This window comes from Notolepis coatsorum (assembly GCF_963971535.1).
Source record: "Notolepis coatsorum genome assembly, chromosome: 1".
Taxonomy (NCBI): domain Eukaryota; kingdom Metazoa; phylum Chordata; class Actinopteri; order Aulopiformes; family Paralepididae; genus Notolepis; species Notolepis coatsorum.
The window spans coordinates 205,624,190-205,640,765 of record NC_140165.1 but is presented as its reverse complement, the minus strand read 5'-3'; the positions used below and the strand labels follow the sequence as shown (position 1 = coordinate 205,640,765).

Below are 16,576 nucleotides of genomic sequence, written 5' to 3'. Positions count from 1 at the left end.
CAACTGCACTCAATATTTAAATACCAATGCTAGTCTAAATAAATGTAGACAGACAATGTACGTATTAAAAAAAAAATAATAATAATTCAATAAAAGTCTGAAAATGAAGGGATTATGTCCATGAGTGTCATTTTTAGAAATTAAGGCCTGCCTCTTATATAAGCCTCTCTAATAAAGGCCTGGGCCCTCATTTATCAAGTTTTCTTAGAAAGTATTCTATTTTCGTTCTTAAGCACAGAATTTAGAATGTGTGCACGCACAAGAAAAACGGGATTTATCACACGTGCGTACACAGGTCCTACGCACACTTGTCTTGATAAATATCACCTTGCTCCTAAGCTGGAGCTTGTGCACTGTTTTAAGTATTTGCATACCAGAACCGCCCCGATTAACCATATACGGTAATGGGCCACCCCCATGAAATGTGGAAAAGTGGACTAAGCCGAGGGAAGCGCGTTGTACATGGTGACGTCGGATATTATATATATTAACTTCCTAAAAGACCATTGCTGCCTGGACACCGCAAACACTAATAAAGACCATTAACCACTGTTTTGCCGTTGCCCGTTGGTGTCATTAATGCATGCTGGAATAAGAATGCCTTTCTTCATTTATTTTTAATATTAATAATTATTATATTACAATAAAAGACAGCTCCGTCTTTTAATACACACATATATTGTACAGTAACGTCAAATAAATACGTACAGTCCCCGCTGAAATAAAGGTTCTGCACGCACGTACCAGCAGTGATCTACAGCATAAAAGATAGCCACTTTATAATACTATTCTGAGTAGATAATTCATCTGTATCGCAACAGAGTCACGGATCTGGTTGGGGCAGGTAGCATTATGTCGGGAAAATCTTTATGAAATAAACAAATGTGAATTAAATAATTTAAAATTAAGTTTAGCATATTAAATCGTTTTTTTTTAAGCTTTCTGAGTAGATAATTAATCTGTATCGCAACAGAGTCACGGATCTGGTCGGGGCAGGTAGCATTATGTCGGGAAAATCTTTATGAAATAAACAAATGTGAATTAAAGAATTTAAAACGAAGTTTAGCATATTAAATCGTTTTATAAGCTTATAGCTTTTTTCGTGCTGATTTGAGAAGGGTCCAGCTGCAGAGCCGGAGAGCAACGCTCTCAGGGCCAAGATAGCCACTTATACTATTTTGAGAGAGACAGCAGAGAGACAGACAGCAGAGAGACAGACAGACAGACCTTATAAATACATTTTATTTGATTTGACAGACACTGTTCCACAGTGTGTGTGTGTGTGTGTGTGTGTGTGTGTGTGTGTGTGTGTGTGTGTGTGTGTGTGTGTGTGTGTGTGTGTGTGTGTGTGTGTGTGTGTGTGTGTGTGTGTGTGCGCGTGTGCGTGCGCGCGTGTGTGTGACTACTAGTCTCCTAGTAGAGACTCCCCCCCCCCTGGACCACCTCCTAGTAGAGACTTCTCTAGGAAGAAGACGAAGATGAGGATTAATGACTTGACTTTTCTGGTTACAGCCGTGTACTGCAGTGAAAGGGTTAAGTTTTGCTTGCGGTGGTTGCAATTCCCCCTCCTCATCGCAGCCGGTCGTACAGTCTTTACTAGGAGGTGGTCCAGAGGGGGGGGGGGGGGTCTCTACTAGGAGGTGGTCCAGAGGGGGGGGGTCTCTACTAGGAGGTGGTCCAGAGGGGGGGGGGGGGGGGGGGGTGAGTCTCTACTAGGAGGTGGTTCAGAGGGGGGGGGGGGTCTCTACTAGGAGGTGGTCCAGAGGGGGGGGGGGGTCTCTACTAGGAGGTGGTCCAGAGGGGGGGGGGGGGGGGGGTCTCTACTAGGAGGTGGTCCAGAGGGGGGGGGGGGTCTCTACTAGGAGGTGGTCCAGAGGGGGGGGGGGGGGGGGAGTCTCTACTAGGAGACTAGTAGTCACACACACACACTGTGGAACAGTGTCTGTCTCTCTGTCTGTCTGTCTCTCTGCTGTCTGTCTCTCCGGCTCTGCAGCTGGACCCTTATCAAAAAGCACGGAAAAGCTTTTAAGCTTATAGCTCCAATTTGGGTCCCAAATTGCGGTACAAATGAAGGAGGTGTCTCGGGTAGTGGACTCTAGTTAATATTATGTTCTCTCTGCAATTAGACTGCCCCTCATTCATTCATTCATCCCTATCTGATGCTATCTCTGAAAACAGTTCCTGCGAGCGCAGTCAGTGCATCCGATAACGCTATATATAAACCATATGCTGCATTCATTCGGAGAGAAAGACATATTCCACATGCTATTTAGGGTTTGACAATAATTACACTACTATCGCTATTTCACAATGAACTATAATGAATTACGGGGGTCATACAGAACACGTCAGTCAAGCTTATTTCCGCGTTGAAACTAATGCATGCAACTGATGAGAGCTATGCCGTCCGTCTGCAGTCCCCATATTCTACCGATGGGCGCCAGGTACGCATGGTCCGACCTGTGCTTAAATATACGCACAAAGTCAAGCACAAGTTCAAATTGATAAATCCCACACTTTGCTTAGAAATGATCGTACGCACGGGTTACGCACATATCTGTGCGTACGCCACGTTGATAAATGAGGGCCCTGGTGCTCTTTGCAGCTGAGGTAAATAGAAGACCCGTCCTATATTTGAGGATTTACGGTACCCTAATCTATTTTATTAGCTCATAGGTTCTATCAGGTCCTCCTCTGCTCTTACCTTTCTGCCCTCTCCCTCCCCAGCAGGTGACCATACTGTCCCTGCCAAGGTCCAGCAGCTGGCTGAGTCCCTCCAGCAGATCTCAGGCCAGCTCAACACTGTCCTCTGCTCGCTCAGTTCTCTAGCCCAGAGACAGACCACCTCACCCTACAGTCCCTACCTCCACCCCTACCCCCTGTCCCAACCGCACTCTGCACCCTCCATACCCATGCCCCAGACCCAGGCTCCTGGTGCCCTGCTACTGCCACCTCCCTCCATGGGGCCATCCTGGGTGTGGGGACCTCATGGAATTCCCTCCTCCATCACCCCTCTCCTCACCACCTCCATCAGCAGCCACGCACAGGCCTCTGAAGACCTCATCAACAGCCGCTGGGCCAAACTCTTCCCTGGTAAATGTTTTGTTGTGCCCTTTAGCAAGGCACCTGTAACCTGTATGGTAAAAGCACTGTGGGAGGTTGGGTGACAGGTGACAGGTGACAAGTGACAGATGACAGATGACAGATGACAGGTGTATTGGGCGAGCAAAGCAGGTCATAAGAAAAAGTCAAAAGGACGCACACCATTGTCATCTGTTAATCTGTAGCCTTATTTTCAGAAATTCCGCCTAAAGGTACATGCCCAAGTAAATGGAAGATTGCTCCACTTCTACAAGGTCAATTTGCATGTGCTTGGTATCTAGGAACATCTATGGACCTGGGGGAATGTGTCAGATATATTGTGTCTGTTACTAGGCTTGAGTAAATTGTGATGAAACAATTTCTTTGCATCTTTGCCGGTGAATAACACCATGTTACAATTGTGCAGAAGGATTTGTAGATACAGTAATAAATTATAATCCATTTGAATTATACATTCAAAATTGAATTATGAACTATAAATGACCTTATTATGGCCAAATCATACATCTATGGATAGGGAAAAAGCTCCTCTTTCTTTTAAATCTGGATTTAACCAGATCTGGATCATTTCCTCACAGTTTTACGATAAGATAGATTTTTCCATTAAATTCTTATTTTCTGAAAATCTTAAAAACATCGGTCAAGTCAAGTCAGTTTTATTTATATAGCACATTTACAAATGACTAACAGCCAAACCAAAGTGCTTTACAACATGATAAAAAAAACACATACAATGCAATAAAATACACAAAAATTACAAAAAAAAGTTGAGTACAGTATATAAGAAAGCAAGGGCAAAGTGCAATAAAAAAGAGACAGGAAAACAAACATAGTGCTGAAAATATACACTTTGACTGTGCTGTTTTTATAGGGTTAAGGTCTTTACTCTTGGCTACATTTGAAAAAGAAACACAACATTAATTAATATGGTCTGTATTGATCGATTTATGATAAAAAAAAACACCTTACAGATTAAGGCGTTAATTGATAATAGTATTTAATGCAACCTTTCATTATGGAACCTTCCTCAGGCATTTACGATGTGCTGAAATGATGAAAGCTTAGGATTGTTCCCCAGATTCTCTCCAAAGAGCACCTTTGTTTTGAAGATCAGGATCACACTGAAGGCCTCTCCCTCTCCTCCCGTCTAATAGCATGTGACACTGACCGCACTGCTCTCACTGAGGAATACGTTCCTACTTCTCCTTCTCCTGCAGGAGCAGCCTTGGAGCCAGTCGCCTCTAGTACCATGAGAACCAGCTCAGTTTACTCAACATACACGAGGTAAACACTCCTCAACATACACTCTTAACACATTGGGCGCCATGCATTGTGCCCATCATTATGCCCTCTCTGCCACCGCTGTAAGCCTATGGAGATGTTTACCTTCTTTGCAGGGCTATAACCTTTTAAATATTATAGCTATATCTGCATTACTATGGCCCATTCAACATCGGGTATCTATCGTTCCGGATGTGGGAACGTTATATTTTTTCATTCATACATTGTTGTGTTAATACCGTCGAGAATATAAGTATGTTTTTAAGCTTTTCTGCTGTAATTCCAAAAACGCTAGTTATAGGCCCTGAAGCATATGATAGATTATCGATTGGCGTTTCTTTCCTATACACGCTATATTAAAAAATTCAAATGTATATGATCGGTATACATTATGCTTCATCATGCGTGAAGGAAAGGGGGGGGGGTCGTTTATAATTCCTTGATCATCAGTAACGGCTTTATTTAGTATGGGTTGATATATTGATCAGACTGATTGCAAACAAAGAAATGGACAATCAAGCTGAAAGTAACGTTAGTGTCCTCTTACCGTTCGCCGATGAGACTGGAGGAAAAATATCCCAATTATTTGACGTCGATCTGCTAGATCCATTTCCGGTTTTTATGACGCAATAAACGCCGAAATCATATCAATTATTGCGTTTAGAAAGCGATCCAAATGCACTCGAGTGTGTATATTGATCCACACCACAATATATCTCTGGCGGAGGAATTTCCTCGATGCACCGATCGCCACTTCCGGTTTGGCGTGAGTGTAAATCGCCCGACCATCCACCAGGCGGCGGTATTGAGGTGTTGCAATATCAGAACAGGGTCCGGCTGCGATCCGGAGGGAGGCTGGATGAATTATGAATGCCATGGCGAAAAAATGAAATATTGATCCCAAACACGTGATACGCCGTTGTTGGCGTTCAACGCATGGCGGGCAATAACGATTTATGCCGTTATTGGCGCACAATGTGTTTTTTTTTTTTATCCACTTTTTCTCCCATTTTTCTATATTTTCTCCCATCCCAATTTCGTATCATCCAATTCAACCCTCCCCTGTCACGAACGCTGTTTCTTGCCTCCCACAAGCCGGCTGCAATGTGGACTAAGTCATACATAGCACAAGTCCCCTCCGGTACTTGAGGTAACAGCAGTCGCATCTTTTCACCTGCGCAGCTCGATCTCTCAGTGTCGAGGAGTAACGCGTGGGAGGCTCACGCTGCCCCCGACACTTCCTGATTCTACTGCGCAGGCGCACCAACCGACTTGTAGGAGTCGCTTGTTCACAACGCCCGATCCCCACCCTTCAGTTTCCCACCCCCTAATACGGCCAATGTGTATTACTGCGGACGACCAGCTAAACTGAAAACAATGTGGAGAGCTGGATTCGAACACGCGAATCCTAGCGTCTCCACACTGGTGGCGAGTGCCTTGCCCACTACACCACCTAGCCGCCTCTTGGCGCACAATGTGTTAAAGTAAACCTCAAAACTACTGCAATGATTCTTAAGTGTCTGTGTGTGTGCGTGTGTGTGTGTCTGTGTGTGTGTGTATGTGTGTGTCTGTGTCTGTGTGCGTGCGTGTGTGCTTTTGTGTGCATGTGCCCCAGTGATCATGCCCGTGGTCTGGTGTCGAGGTCGGTGGAGATGGATGGTCAGAGGTTACAGGGGCTGATCGAGGGCAACAAGAGGTGGCTGGAGATGCGCAGGAAAGACTCCAGTGTGTATCCTTCTCATATCACACCATGCTTGGAACACATTACACACACACACACACACACACACACACACACACACACACACACACACACACACACACACACACACACACACACACACACACACACACACACACACACACTCTCTCTTTCTCTCCCTCACTCATAATCAAATCAAATCAAATCAAATCAGTGTATTGCAGTAGTTTAAATGAATCAGTCAGTGTATTGCAGTAGTTTAAATGAATCAGTCGGAGTATTACAGTAGTTTAAATGAATCAGTCGGAGTATTGCAGTAGTTTAAATGAATCAGTCGGAGTATTGCAGTAGTTTAAATGAATCAGTCGGAGTATTACAGTAGTTTAAATGAATCAGTCAGTGTATTACAGTAGTTTAAATGAATCAGTCGGAGTATTGCAGTAGTTTAAATGAATCAACCAGTCAGTGTATTGCAGTAGTTTAAATGAATCAGTCAGAGTATTGCAGTAGTTTAAATGAATCAGTCAGTGTATTGCAGTAGTTTAAATGAATCAGTCAGAGTATTGCAGTAGTTTAAATGAATCAGTCGGAGTATTGCAGTAGTTTAAATGAATCAACCAGTCAGTGTATTGCAGTATTTTAAATGAATCAACCAGTCAGTGTATTGCAGTAGTTTAAATTAATCAACCAGTCGGTGTATTGCAGTAGTTTAAATGAATCAGTCGGAGTATTGCAGTAGTTTAAATTAATCAGTCAGTGTATTGCAGTAGTTTAAATTAATCAGTCAGTGTATTGCAGTAGTTTAAATTAATCAGTCGGTGTATTGCAGTAGTTTAAATTAATCAGTCGGAGTATTGCAGTAGTTTAAATTAATCAGTCGGTGTATTGCAGTAGTTTAAATTAATCAGTCGGAGTATTGCAGTAGTTTAAATGAATCAGACAGTCAGTGTATTGCAGTAGTTTAAATGAATCAGTCGGTGTATTGCAGTAGTTTAAATGAATCAGTCGAAGTATTGCAGTAGTTTAAATGAATCAGTCGGAGTATTGCAGTAGTTTAAATGAATCAACCAGTCAGTGTATTGCAGTATTTTAAATGAATCAACCAGTCAGTGTATTGCAGTAGTTTAAATTAATCAACCAGTCGGTGTATTGCAGTAGTTTAAATGAATCAGTCGGAGTATTGCAGTAGTTTAAATTAATCAGTCAGTGTATTGCAGTAGTTTAAATTAATCAGTCAGTGTATTGCAGTAGTTTAAATTAATCAGTCGGTGTATTGCAGTAGTTTAAATTAATCAGTCGTAGTATTGCAGTAGTTTAAATTAATCAGTCGGTGTATTGCAGTAGTTTAAATTAATCAGTCGGAGTATTGCAGTAGTTTAAATGAATCAGCCAGTCAGTGTATTGCAGTAGTTTAAATGAATCAGTCGGTGTATTGCAGTAGTTTAAATGAATCAGTCGAAGTATTGCAGTAGTTTAAATTAATCAGTCGGAGTATTGCAGTAGTTTAAATTAATCAGTCGGAGTATTGCAGTAGTTTAAATGAATCAGCCAGTCAGTGTATTGCAGTAGTTTAAATGAATCAGTCAGTGTATTGCAGTAGTTTAAATGAATCAGTCGAAGTATTGCAGTAGTTTAAATTAATCAGTCGGAGTATTGCAGTAGTTTAAATGAATCAGCCAGTCAGTGTATTGCAGTAGTTTAAATGAATCAGTCGGAGTATTTCAGTAGTTTAAATGAATCAGTCAGTGTATTGCAGTAGTTTAAATGAATCAGCCAGTGTATTGCAGTAGTTTAAATGAATCAGCCAGTGTATTGCAGTAGTTTAAATGAATCAGCCAGTGTACTGTGAGTGTGAGGCATGTACTAGCGGTGGTGTTGTCCTTAACGCTGCCTGCTCAGACCTCTGTTCACCCGTTATCGGCCCCAGTCCACTGTGGTCCAGCTGGGCCTCGACGACAACAACCAGATCAAAGTCTATCATTACTGACCCAGGCAGTTGTACTCACTGAATAAGGGCTATATGGGTTCAAAACAGGAAGTTTAACATTCAGGAGATACATTCAGGTGTGGGGTCTGGAAAGTCTTGTACAGTTTTTACCCTATGTTAAAAACATGACACTCGTAAGCTTTCAGGGCCCCCCCCCCCTCTGTTGTGATTAGAGGGCATCACTAATTAAGGACCAACATCTGAGAGAGAGGGGTATGAATGGTAAGAATGACCCCAGTCTGACCCCAGGCTCATCGTGTTACGTTTGTTTCAAATTAGAACCTAATGTAGTCGTGATGTAGTGACGTATCCGTCAGTTTCCAAAAGGTCATCCTCTCCGAACTTTTCTGTCCATCAAAACGGACACAAATCTGGTGGAGACGGACGCATCGTCAGCCCTGTCCCAACAAACGGATGCTCCTCATTCGAGATGGACAGACACAGTGTATCAATGGAGCCAACTGGTTTCTACATGCTCTCTATATATCAAAAGAAGACAATAGCATATCTGCCAGACAAGTGGCTTAGTTATGGACCCGTTCCATTTAGGTGTGTCACAGCCATTCCAGTGAGACAGCATGCACAATACCAGGGCCCTGGCCTTGGCACACCTAAATGGAATGGGACCATAGTTAATGTTATTTATTACACCTGTGTTTACCCTGCAATGACATGTCAAAATGGCCACTGCGAAAAGGGCCGTGTTAGCCTTACAAAAACGTAGATGCTAGATCCCACACTTTTAAGTTGAAAACTAGGACTTGCGGCTTTGCAGCTTGGCCAAAAAGTGACAACCCTGTGTGAACTAGCATATATCCTTCTTCAAAAAGCCATTGTTAGAGTTGGATCACAGCTGGAAGTGTTTTTCTGTGAAGGAGTAATCGGAGAAGTGAAAGCCATATACTGTGTTTTTTTTTTTCAAACCTTTTCACTTTTCCCACGCTGCCTTGTGCACTCACTCCTTTCCAGAGATCTTACAATATAGCACCTCCTGACTTCTACTGCTCAAACCTCTGTAATTGATGTACCCCGAAATAATAACAGCTAATGCGTCAGGCCCAACTACGCCCCCTAGATGTGATATAATAACCATAATGCCACGGCCTGAAGTGAGCTATTGCTTTTATAAAACGGTTACCAAGTAGACTATGGCAATATGAAAGTAAGACAAACTATTTTTATTAGTAAATTAGAATGTTCAAAATAAAATAGGCCCTCCTGGCTGCCTATTGCTTAATAACAGCGGAGCAGTGCTGCCGTTGCTTCCGCGTTTTCCCTGATTGGCTGCGACGCGCCCCGCGGCAGGCGCGGCAACCGCAGAGCGGAGCGGAGCGGAGCGGCAGAGCTTGCGGAATTATGTAACCGCCATAATCCGCCATGATTTTCATTCGGCGCTCAGCTCACCTGGCAAAGCAGCGGTCCTGCGGTCCGTTGTTGACGAGTTCGAATCCCATGAAAAAATTTTTTTAACGTGATTTTTTTTTTAACGTGTATTCTTTCGCCGGTTAAGGTTAGGCATGGTTAAGGTTAAGGTTAAGGTTAGGCATTGTTTCGGAGTTGGTTAAGGTTAGAACGGTTAAGTTTAGGCGCTGTTAAGGAGCTGGTTAAGGTTAGAGTTTGTCTTAGAGAATGGCAATATTCTTTCTATGGTTAAGGTTAGGCATGGTTAAGGTTAAGGTTAGGCATTGTTTCGGAGTTGGTTAAGGTTAGAACGGTTAAGTTTAGGCGCTGTTAAGGAGCTGGTTAAGGTTAGAGTTTGTCTTAGAGACAGCCTATTTCCGCACTGCCGCTCTCCCGCGTTGCCGCGGTCACATGGTCAAATTGTCACATTCTTGCACTGCTCCGCTGTTAAAAAGCAACACGCCTCCTGGCTGCCTGCACTGCGAGGCGGTTGCTATGCAACATACACACTAGCTGACATAATTTTTTTCATCACAGGATGGTGTTATATTAATGTCATTATTTTGTTATTTCTTTACATTAATTTGTATGTTGCCATTTATTGTGCACCCACTGAAAAACTGTGTCACACTGACTCCACCAAAGTGTCTTTCTACAGGGCTCTCTGACAGAGACACAGGTAGAGATGGTATAACCAGCAGACCAGTTTATTGAAGAGGTGGCAAGATCGTACAAGCCAGAGGAGATGGAACCTGGTCATGACAGAAGCTCTCCTCAGTGTGTGTGTGGATGGCAAATTTAACCTGTGATTACCTCAATGGCGTGGCTTCTTAAACCAGCCATCCCCACACCACAGTTAGGCTACGTTTCTTTCCCCCTCAGACGTGGAGTGATACTGACTTGTATAAAAAGGAATTAGAATCATAGCTGTGGCTATACAGTATGCACATTATACCACAGCTATGAACCAATCATGATGCTTGATTTGAGCTACCCGTTTTATAATGCTGCTTTGTTTACTAGATATTCATTGATTTGTGTGAAAAGAATAATGTATTTTTTATATGAAATCTTTTAATAAATGTAAATTGGTGTATATTCATATCATTCCTGTCATATTGACTCCTGATTTGTCATCGCCAATTGTGTGATTTTTCTGTTTTGTAAACATAAATGCCAAGGTCCTGCAGAGGTAAAGCCCATAGTGGGTGAACTGTCAGCCTCATTCAGTCGCTCAACTGTAATTCACTCACTCAGCCATTCTGCTCCTAGTAGGCTTAGCACTTTGTATAAAACCAGTTCAATCTGTGTGAGAACATGTCTCATCTACTGTATGATAATATGCACATGGTTTTGCTGGGGTTCCTTGCATCATTAACATATCTTAGCTTGAAGGACCATGAACAAATTGGTCTAAGGTTCAGACGGTTGGATGAACTCATTTTCATGGAAGAAAACTTCAAAATAATCCACCAGAAACCCATTTTGTTTATGAAGTACAGTAGGTTGTTTCCTCAACCCCACACACTGACTTTATACTGGCCTGAGGCCAGTGATCTCATTTTGAATGAAGCTCATCAGTCTGAAGCTCAGTGTTCCTGGTATATCTACAGATTCCCATCACGTGTTGTAGCTATACACACATAACCAAACACTCATACACAAAGTCCCTCACTAACACATTTAAATGAAAAAAAATTGTTATCTGAAAACAAACCCTTTATTCATTAACAGTAAATATTTTTTCTCATACAGTACAGTGCAAAAAATACTTTGACACTGGGGATGTTAGGAAGTAGAATACAATCATCTTCTCCAAGTAGGAGGGGCAGCTGGGGGATCTGACCAATCAGAGACGGTATCAGACATACATGATTAGAACATTGAAGGCCACTGACAAACTGGACAAGGAGATTCTCACACGCATTTATGTATTCACACTCTCACACACTCTCTCACACACACACACACACACACACACACACACACACACACACACACACACACACACACACACACACACACACACACACACACACACACACACACACACACACACACACACACACACACACACACACACACACACACACACACACACACACACACACACACACACACACACACACACACACACACACACACTTCCCCACACAGCGTATAAACATACAGCATATAAACACAGCAAAGGTTCAAAATGCATTGTTGACTTTGTAGGTAAACTGTAATGCAGATATTATAAAATAAGTTAATTGGAACAATGTCTTTCTTCTTTTTTTAGCAACATTATATATACGTTATCTTCATTGTCAGCAATAAGTAAACATCAATAACAACAGTTATATTAACGTGGCAGCAAGAGGACAAGAAACATCAGCATCGCTCCAGTTCAGGTTCTTTTGACTGGCACATTTAGTGTCCATATACAGGTTAGGTTACAACTGGAGGGAAGAACTGCCATCCTGTCCCGGCTCGTGATTGGCTGGGAGGGGCAGAGACACAGCAGCTTTACAGTCACGGAGGCTGGCCATTGGCTGTGTCTGTTCTCAACCGTTCTGCCACTGACCAACGGAGAGAGATGGGCTATAAGGCTGAGAGGGAGAGCAGTGCTCTTCAGTCATATAGATCTAGAAGACCAGGATCTTGTCTCTCTGGACGGCATCCACGTCGTCGTCCATGGTCATCAGGACCTGATTTGAGAGCAGGAGATGAGAGGAATTAGTAGGATGTCCATGGGACGTATTAACTCATTCAGCGCCATACCCGAGATAAGTCAGGTTATCTCGCCAGTGGTTGAGCGCCATACCCGAGATTTCTCTGGGTTTTATCCTTTGATCCCCGTTCTATACAGTCAGCCGGAGCCCTCTAGGTGTCCCTGATTCATCTGCCTACGTTGGAATTGCAATGACGATCGAATCTCACCAGGTGGCAGTATCGCCTACCTTTTGAACTCTGGTTCAGACAGTTTCTGTCCTGATACCTTTCTGTCCTGACCTGACTCGCTCTGAGGGGGAGGAGCTCTTGCAGAGCAATCGCTAGGAGATCTCGCCTCAAAACCTATAGTTTTCCGTATACACGAGTAATTAAATATAAACAAATAAGATGGGAATAATTCTTTTTGGAGTACCTTCTGGCTAAGGTAAGGTATATTCTATGTCTATTTTACCGAACCTGAAACATGTTTCTGTAACGATCACAGTGTCGTATTTTACCGGACCGAAACCAAGCTTTTTGTAACAATCGCATTGACCCCACCCCCCCTTGATGATTTTGTGAAGGCACATATGTACATGGTATATACCTTTGATTTGGGAGTATTTGGGGTTTCAGGTGAACAACCAGAACGATTTGGGCTTATTGCATATAACGCGTCATATCTCGCGATCTATGGAAAAAGACTGGATTATTTTGGAAATGGGCGATGTTTAGCGTGTAATAAACTACAAACTACAGTGTATAGAAACAAACTACTTTGTACATAGTGTCCGTCAAATGAGCCATACTATTGTCTCCATAGCTATAATATACAATAGCTCCGCAAAGATCGTGAAAATGGCAGTCAAAGAGTTAAAGGAGACACATTGTTTGAGCAGCTCGATTTACAGTTTGCCATATTACAAGATTATCTCACTTTACATTACAATTGAATTTGGTTGATTGAAAACTTTAATTAACAGATTGCAGAATGGGTACAGTACAGTACAACTCAATACACACAATTGTTAAGGGGATGCAGACCAGAGAAAGACATTCGTCTTGTTTACATCAGGGTCCCCCATTTTCAATTCATAATGATGTCTTGATTGGCACTCCTCCCTAAAGGACTGGGTTCAATACATTGGGTTATCACTGTTTTCATTGGAACACCCTTTAGAAATTACTCCAGTTAGCAGGTTTGCATCATGGGGTTCATTATCATTTTTTTTTCATATATTTTTATTTCATTTTTGGATGAAAGGCACAGGTACAGGCATACAATGCACATAAAACATAATTTTAATTCTTTGCCAACTACAAGCATTGGCTTGCCCCTTGCCTCATTAAAAAAACATCCTACCCCCAAACCCCTGCACCAACCACTGTTGACAAAAAAAATTATAATAATAATAATAGTGGGGTTCATTATCATGACAATTTGCTTATGACATTTTATTCTACAAAATCATTCAAGAAATATCTCATTAACAAAACTGTATTTGTTTGTAAAACAGTGTTTTCACAGAACAGTTGACCATTGAAAAAAAAAAACTCTTGATTGATCTCAATTTCTCTTATTTTATTCTGTATGAACAAACCAGACTAAGAAAGAAACGAATTTGCGATTTATTATACTTTATACTTTATATTTTAATTTATACGTTATATTTTTTACTTTTAATTCTTTCTGTAGTTAATTAATCGAAATGAATGCGATAAAGTCCCAGCCCTTATAATCCTTACCCTGATGCGGATTTATTTTGCACATAATCTCAAACACAGGTAGTGAGAGTAAATTAGTTGGAATATGGCCACCAGTGATGTCATTGGGGACATTGGATCCTTGTGTTGTGTTACTTACAGCTCCATGGAACGATGTAGACGAGAAAAATAATACATCTTCTTATAGGGACTGTTCATGGAGCTGTAATTAACACAACATGGATTCAACGTCCCCGGTGACATCACTGTTGGCCATATTCAAACAGATTTACTCTCAATAACTGTCAAACTAATGACAAACGGTTTCGAGTTTTTGGATGCGTGTGAGATTATGTGCAAAATAAATCAGCATTGTGTTTTTTGTGCTGAGCTTTGGATTTCAGCTAGAGTATGTTAAGTACTGTATATCTGACACATGCATAACATGCCAATGTACAAAGTACACACACACACACACACAGTCTTTACCAGGAAAGAGCCGAACATGGCGATAGAGGACAGGAAGTGCCAGATGTCGTGGTCATCGAAGAAGGAGAGCAGGATACAGTCCCTGTTGTGTTCACGAGACTCTGCTGGCGTCTTCTACCAGAGGGAACAGGGACACAGACACATACATCAGAGCTGGGAGACGTACCACTGTGGCATCTCCAGGACTCAAGGTGTGTTATACATGACTACACTGTGTGTTGAACATGACTACACTGTTATACATGATGACTACACTGTGTTATACATGACTACACTGTGTGTTGAACATGACTACACTGTTATACATGACTACACTGTTATACATGACTACACTGTGTTATACATGACTACACTGTGTGTTGAACATGACTACACTGTTATACATGACTACACTGTGTTATACATGACTACACTGTGTGTTGAACATGACTACACTGTTATACATGACTACACTGTGTGTTGAACATGACTACACTGTGTTATACATGACTACACTGTGTGTTGAACATGACTACACTGTTATACATGACTACACTGTGTTATACATGACTACACTGTGTGTTGAACATGACTACACTGTGTTATACATGACTACACTGTGTGTTGAACATGACTACACTGTTATACATGACTACACTGTGTTATACATGACTACACTGTGTTATACATGACTACACTGTGTGTTGAACATGACTACACTGTGTGTTATACATGACTACACTGTGTTATACATGACTACACTGTGTGTTATACATGACTACACTGTGTGTTGAACATGACTACACTGTGTTATACATGACTACACTGTGTTATACATGACTACACTGTGTTATACATGACTACACTGTGTGTTGAACATGACTACACTGTGTGTTATACATGACTACACTGTGTGTTATACATGGTTACACTGTGTGTTATACCATGCACTGCATACATGGAGGCTGAAATGCCAATAATCTTTATCAAATTGGATTGGGGCTTTAAGTGAATCAATGGCATATATTACATGCAGGAGGTAAATCTATACAGAGAAAGGGTTACTGACCTGCCAGGTGCTGAGGCCCTGGAAGAAGAAGAAGAGGGCGAAGCCCCAGACTACGGCTGTGAAGAGAATACACACCAAGGCCAGACACTGGATACGCTCCCCACTCCGCAGCTACACACACGTATCACACACCACAACCACACAATATCAGTTAGCCAATGCACAAACAGCACTTCATTCAATCATGTTTGTTGAGCTCCAATTGAAACAAGTTGCAGACACAGACTTGCCACGGTAGTCAGTTTTTTTTATAAATAAAACCCTTTTAGTTCATTTTTGCATCAGTGCCCACATTCATCAAATAAAAAAAAGAATTTCTAAAATACTAGGCGTGTTGTCAATACTTCAGAGAGATATATTTTATAGGTTGCAGTACAGAGTAGCTTATGTTTCACTTTCATTTAGAGTAGATTTAACTTTGCGTGAAGGAGAGAAGGCTCTAGAGACGACACGGCAAGTTATTTCAGATTGCAGCAGCTCGACTGGAGAGGAGCTGAGGACCAGTCCAGGCCAGCAACAGTATGTTTGACTGGAGAGGAGCTGAGGACCAGTCCAGGCCAGCAACAGTATGTTTGACTGGAGAGGAGCTGAGGACCAGTCCAGGCCAGCAACAGTATGTTTGACTGGAGAGGAGCTGAGGACCAGTCCAGGCCAGCAACAGTATGTTTGACTGGAGAGGAGCTGAGGACCAGTCCAGGCCAGCAACAGTATGTTTGACTGGAGAGGAGCTGAGGACCAGTCCAGGCCAGCAACAGTATGTTTGACTGGAGAGGAGCTGAGGACCAGTCCAGACCAGCAGCAGTATGTTTGACTGGAGAGGAGCTGAGGACCAGTCCAGGCCAGCAACAGTATGTTTGACTGGAGAGGAGCTGAGGACCAGTCCAGGCCAGCAGCAGTATGTTTGACTGGAGAGGAGCTGAGGACCAGTCCAGACCAGCAGCAGTATGTTTGACTGGAGAGGAGCTGAGGACCAGTCCAGGCCAGCAGCAGTATGTTTGACTGGAGAGGAGCTGAGGACCAGTCCAGGCCAGCAGCAGTATGTTTGACTGGAGAGGAGCTGAGGACCAGTCCAGGCCAGCAACAGTATGTTTGACTGGAGAGGAGCTGAGGACCAGTCCAGGCCACGTGAATATTAAAGGCAACCAACTTGTGTTCAGCTTTTCTCTGA

At 42.4% G+C, this 16,576-nt stretch overlaps 2 protein-coding genes across 3 annotated transcripts in view; one reads left to right on the top strand and one right to left on the bottom strand.

The window, feature by feature from the left end:
* cep164 (centrosomal protein 164) overlaps nucleotides 1-10,478 on the top strand; it is a 101,954-nt gene extending 91,476 nt beyond the window's left edge. The window contains exons 25-28 of the mRNA XM_084308752.1: nucleotides 2,728-3,093; nucleotides 4,257-4,386; nucleotides 5,999-6,112; nucleotides 7,985-10,478. Coding sequence (XP_084164878.1) covers nucleotides 2,728-3,093; nucleotides 4,257-4,386; nucleotides 5,999-6,112; nucleotides 7,985-8,072 — 698 coding nt within the window. The 3' untranslated portion in view covers nucleotides 8,073-10,478. The remainder of the gene's footprint in view (nucleotides 1-2,727; nucleotides 3,094-4,256; nucleotides 4,387-5,998; nucleotides 6,113-7,984) is intronic.
* Nucleotides 10,479-11,177: 699 nt separating this feature from the next.
* The window catches only part of sidt2 (SID1 transmembrane family, member 2), a 62,950-nt gene continuing 57,551 nt past the window's right edge, over nucleotides 11,178-16,576 (bottom strand). For both annotated transcript variants that reach the window (XM_084314636.1, XM_084314637.1), the window contains 3 exons: nucleotides 15,409-15,519; nucleotides 14,361-14,474; nucleotides 11,178-12,163 (listed from right to left, as the gene is read on the bottom strand). In XM_084314636.1, the coding sequence (XP_084170762.1) occupies nucleotides 12,101-12,163; nucleotides 14,361-14,474; nucleotides 15,409-15,519 (288 nt within the window). In that variant the 3' untranslated portion in view covers nucleotides 11,178-12,100. The remainder of the gene's footprint in view (nucleotides 12,164-14,360; nucleotides 14,475-15,408; nucleotides 15,520-16,576) is intronic.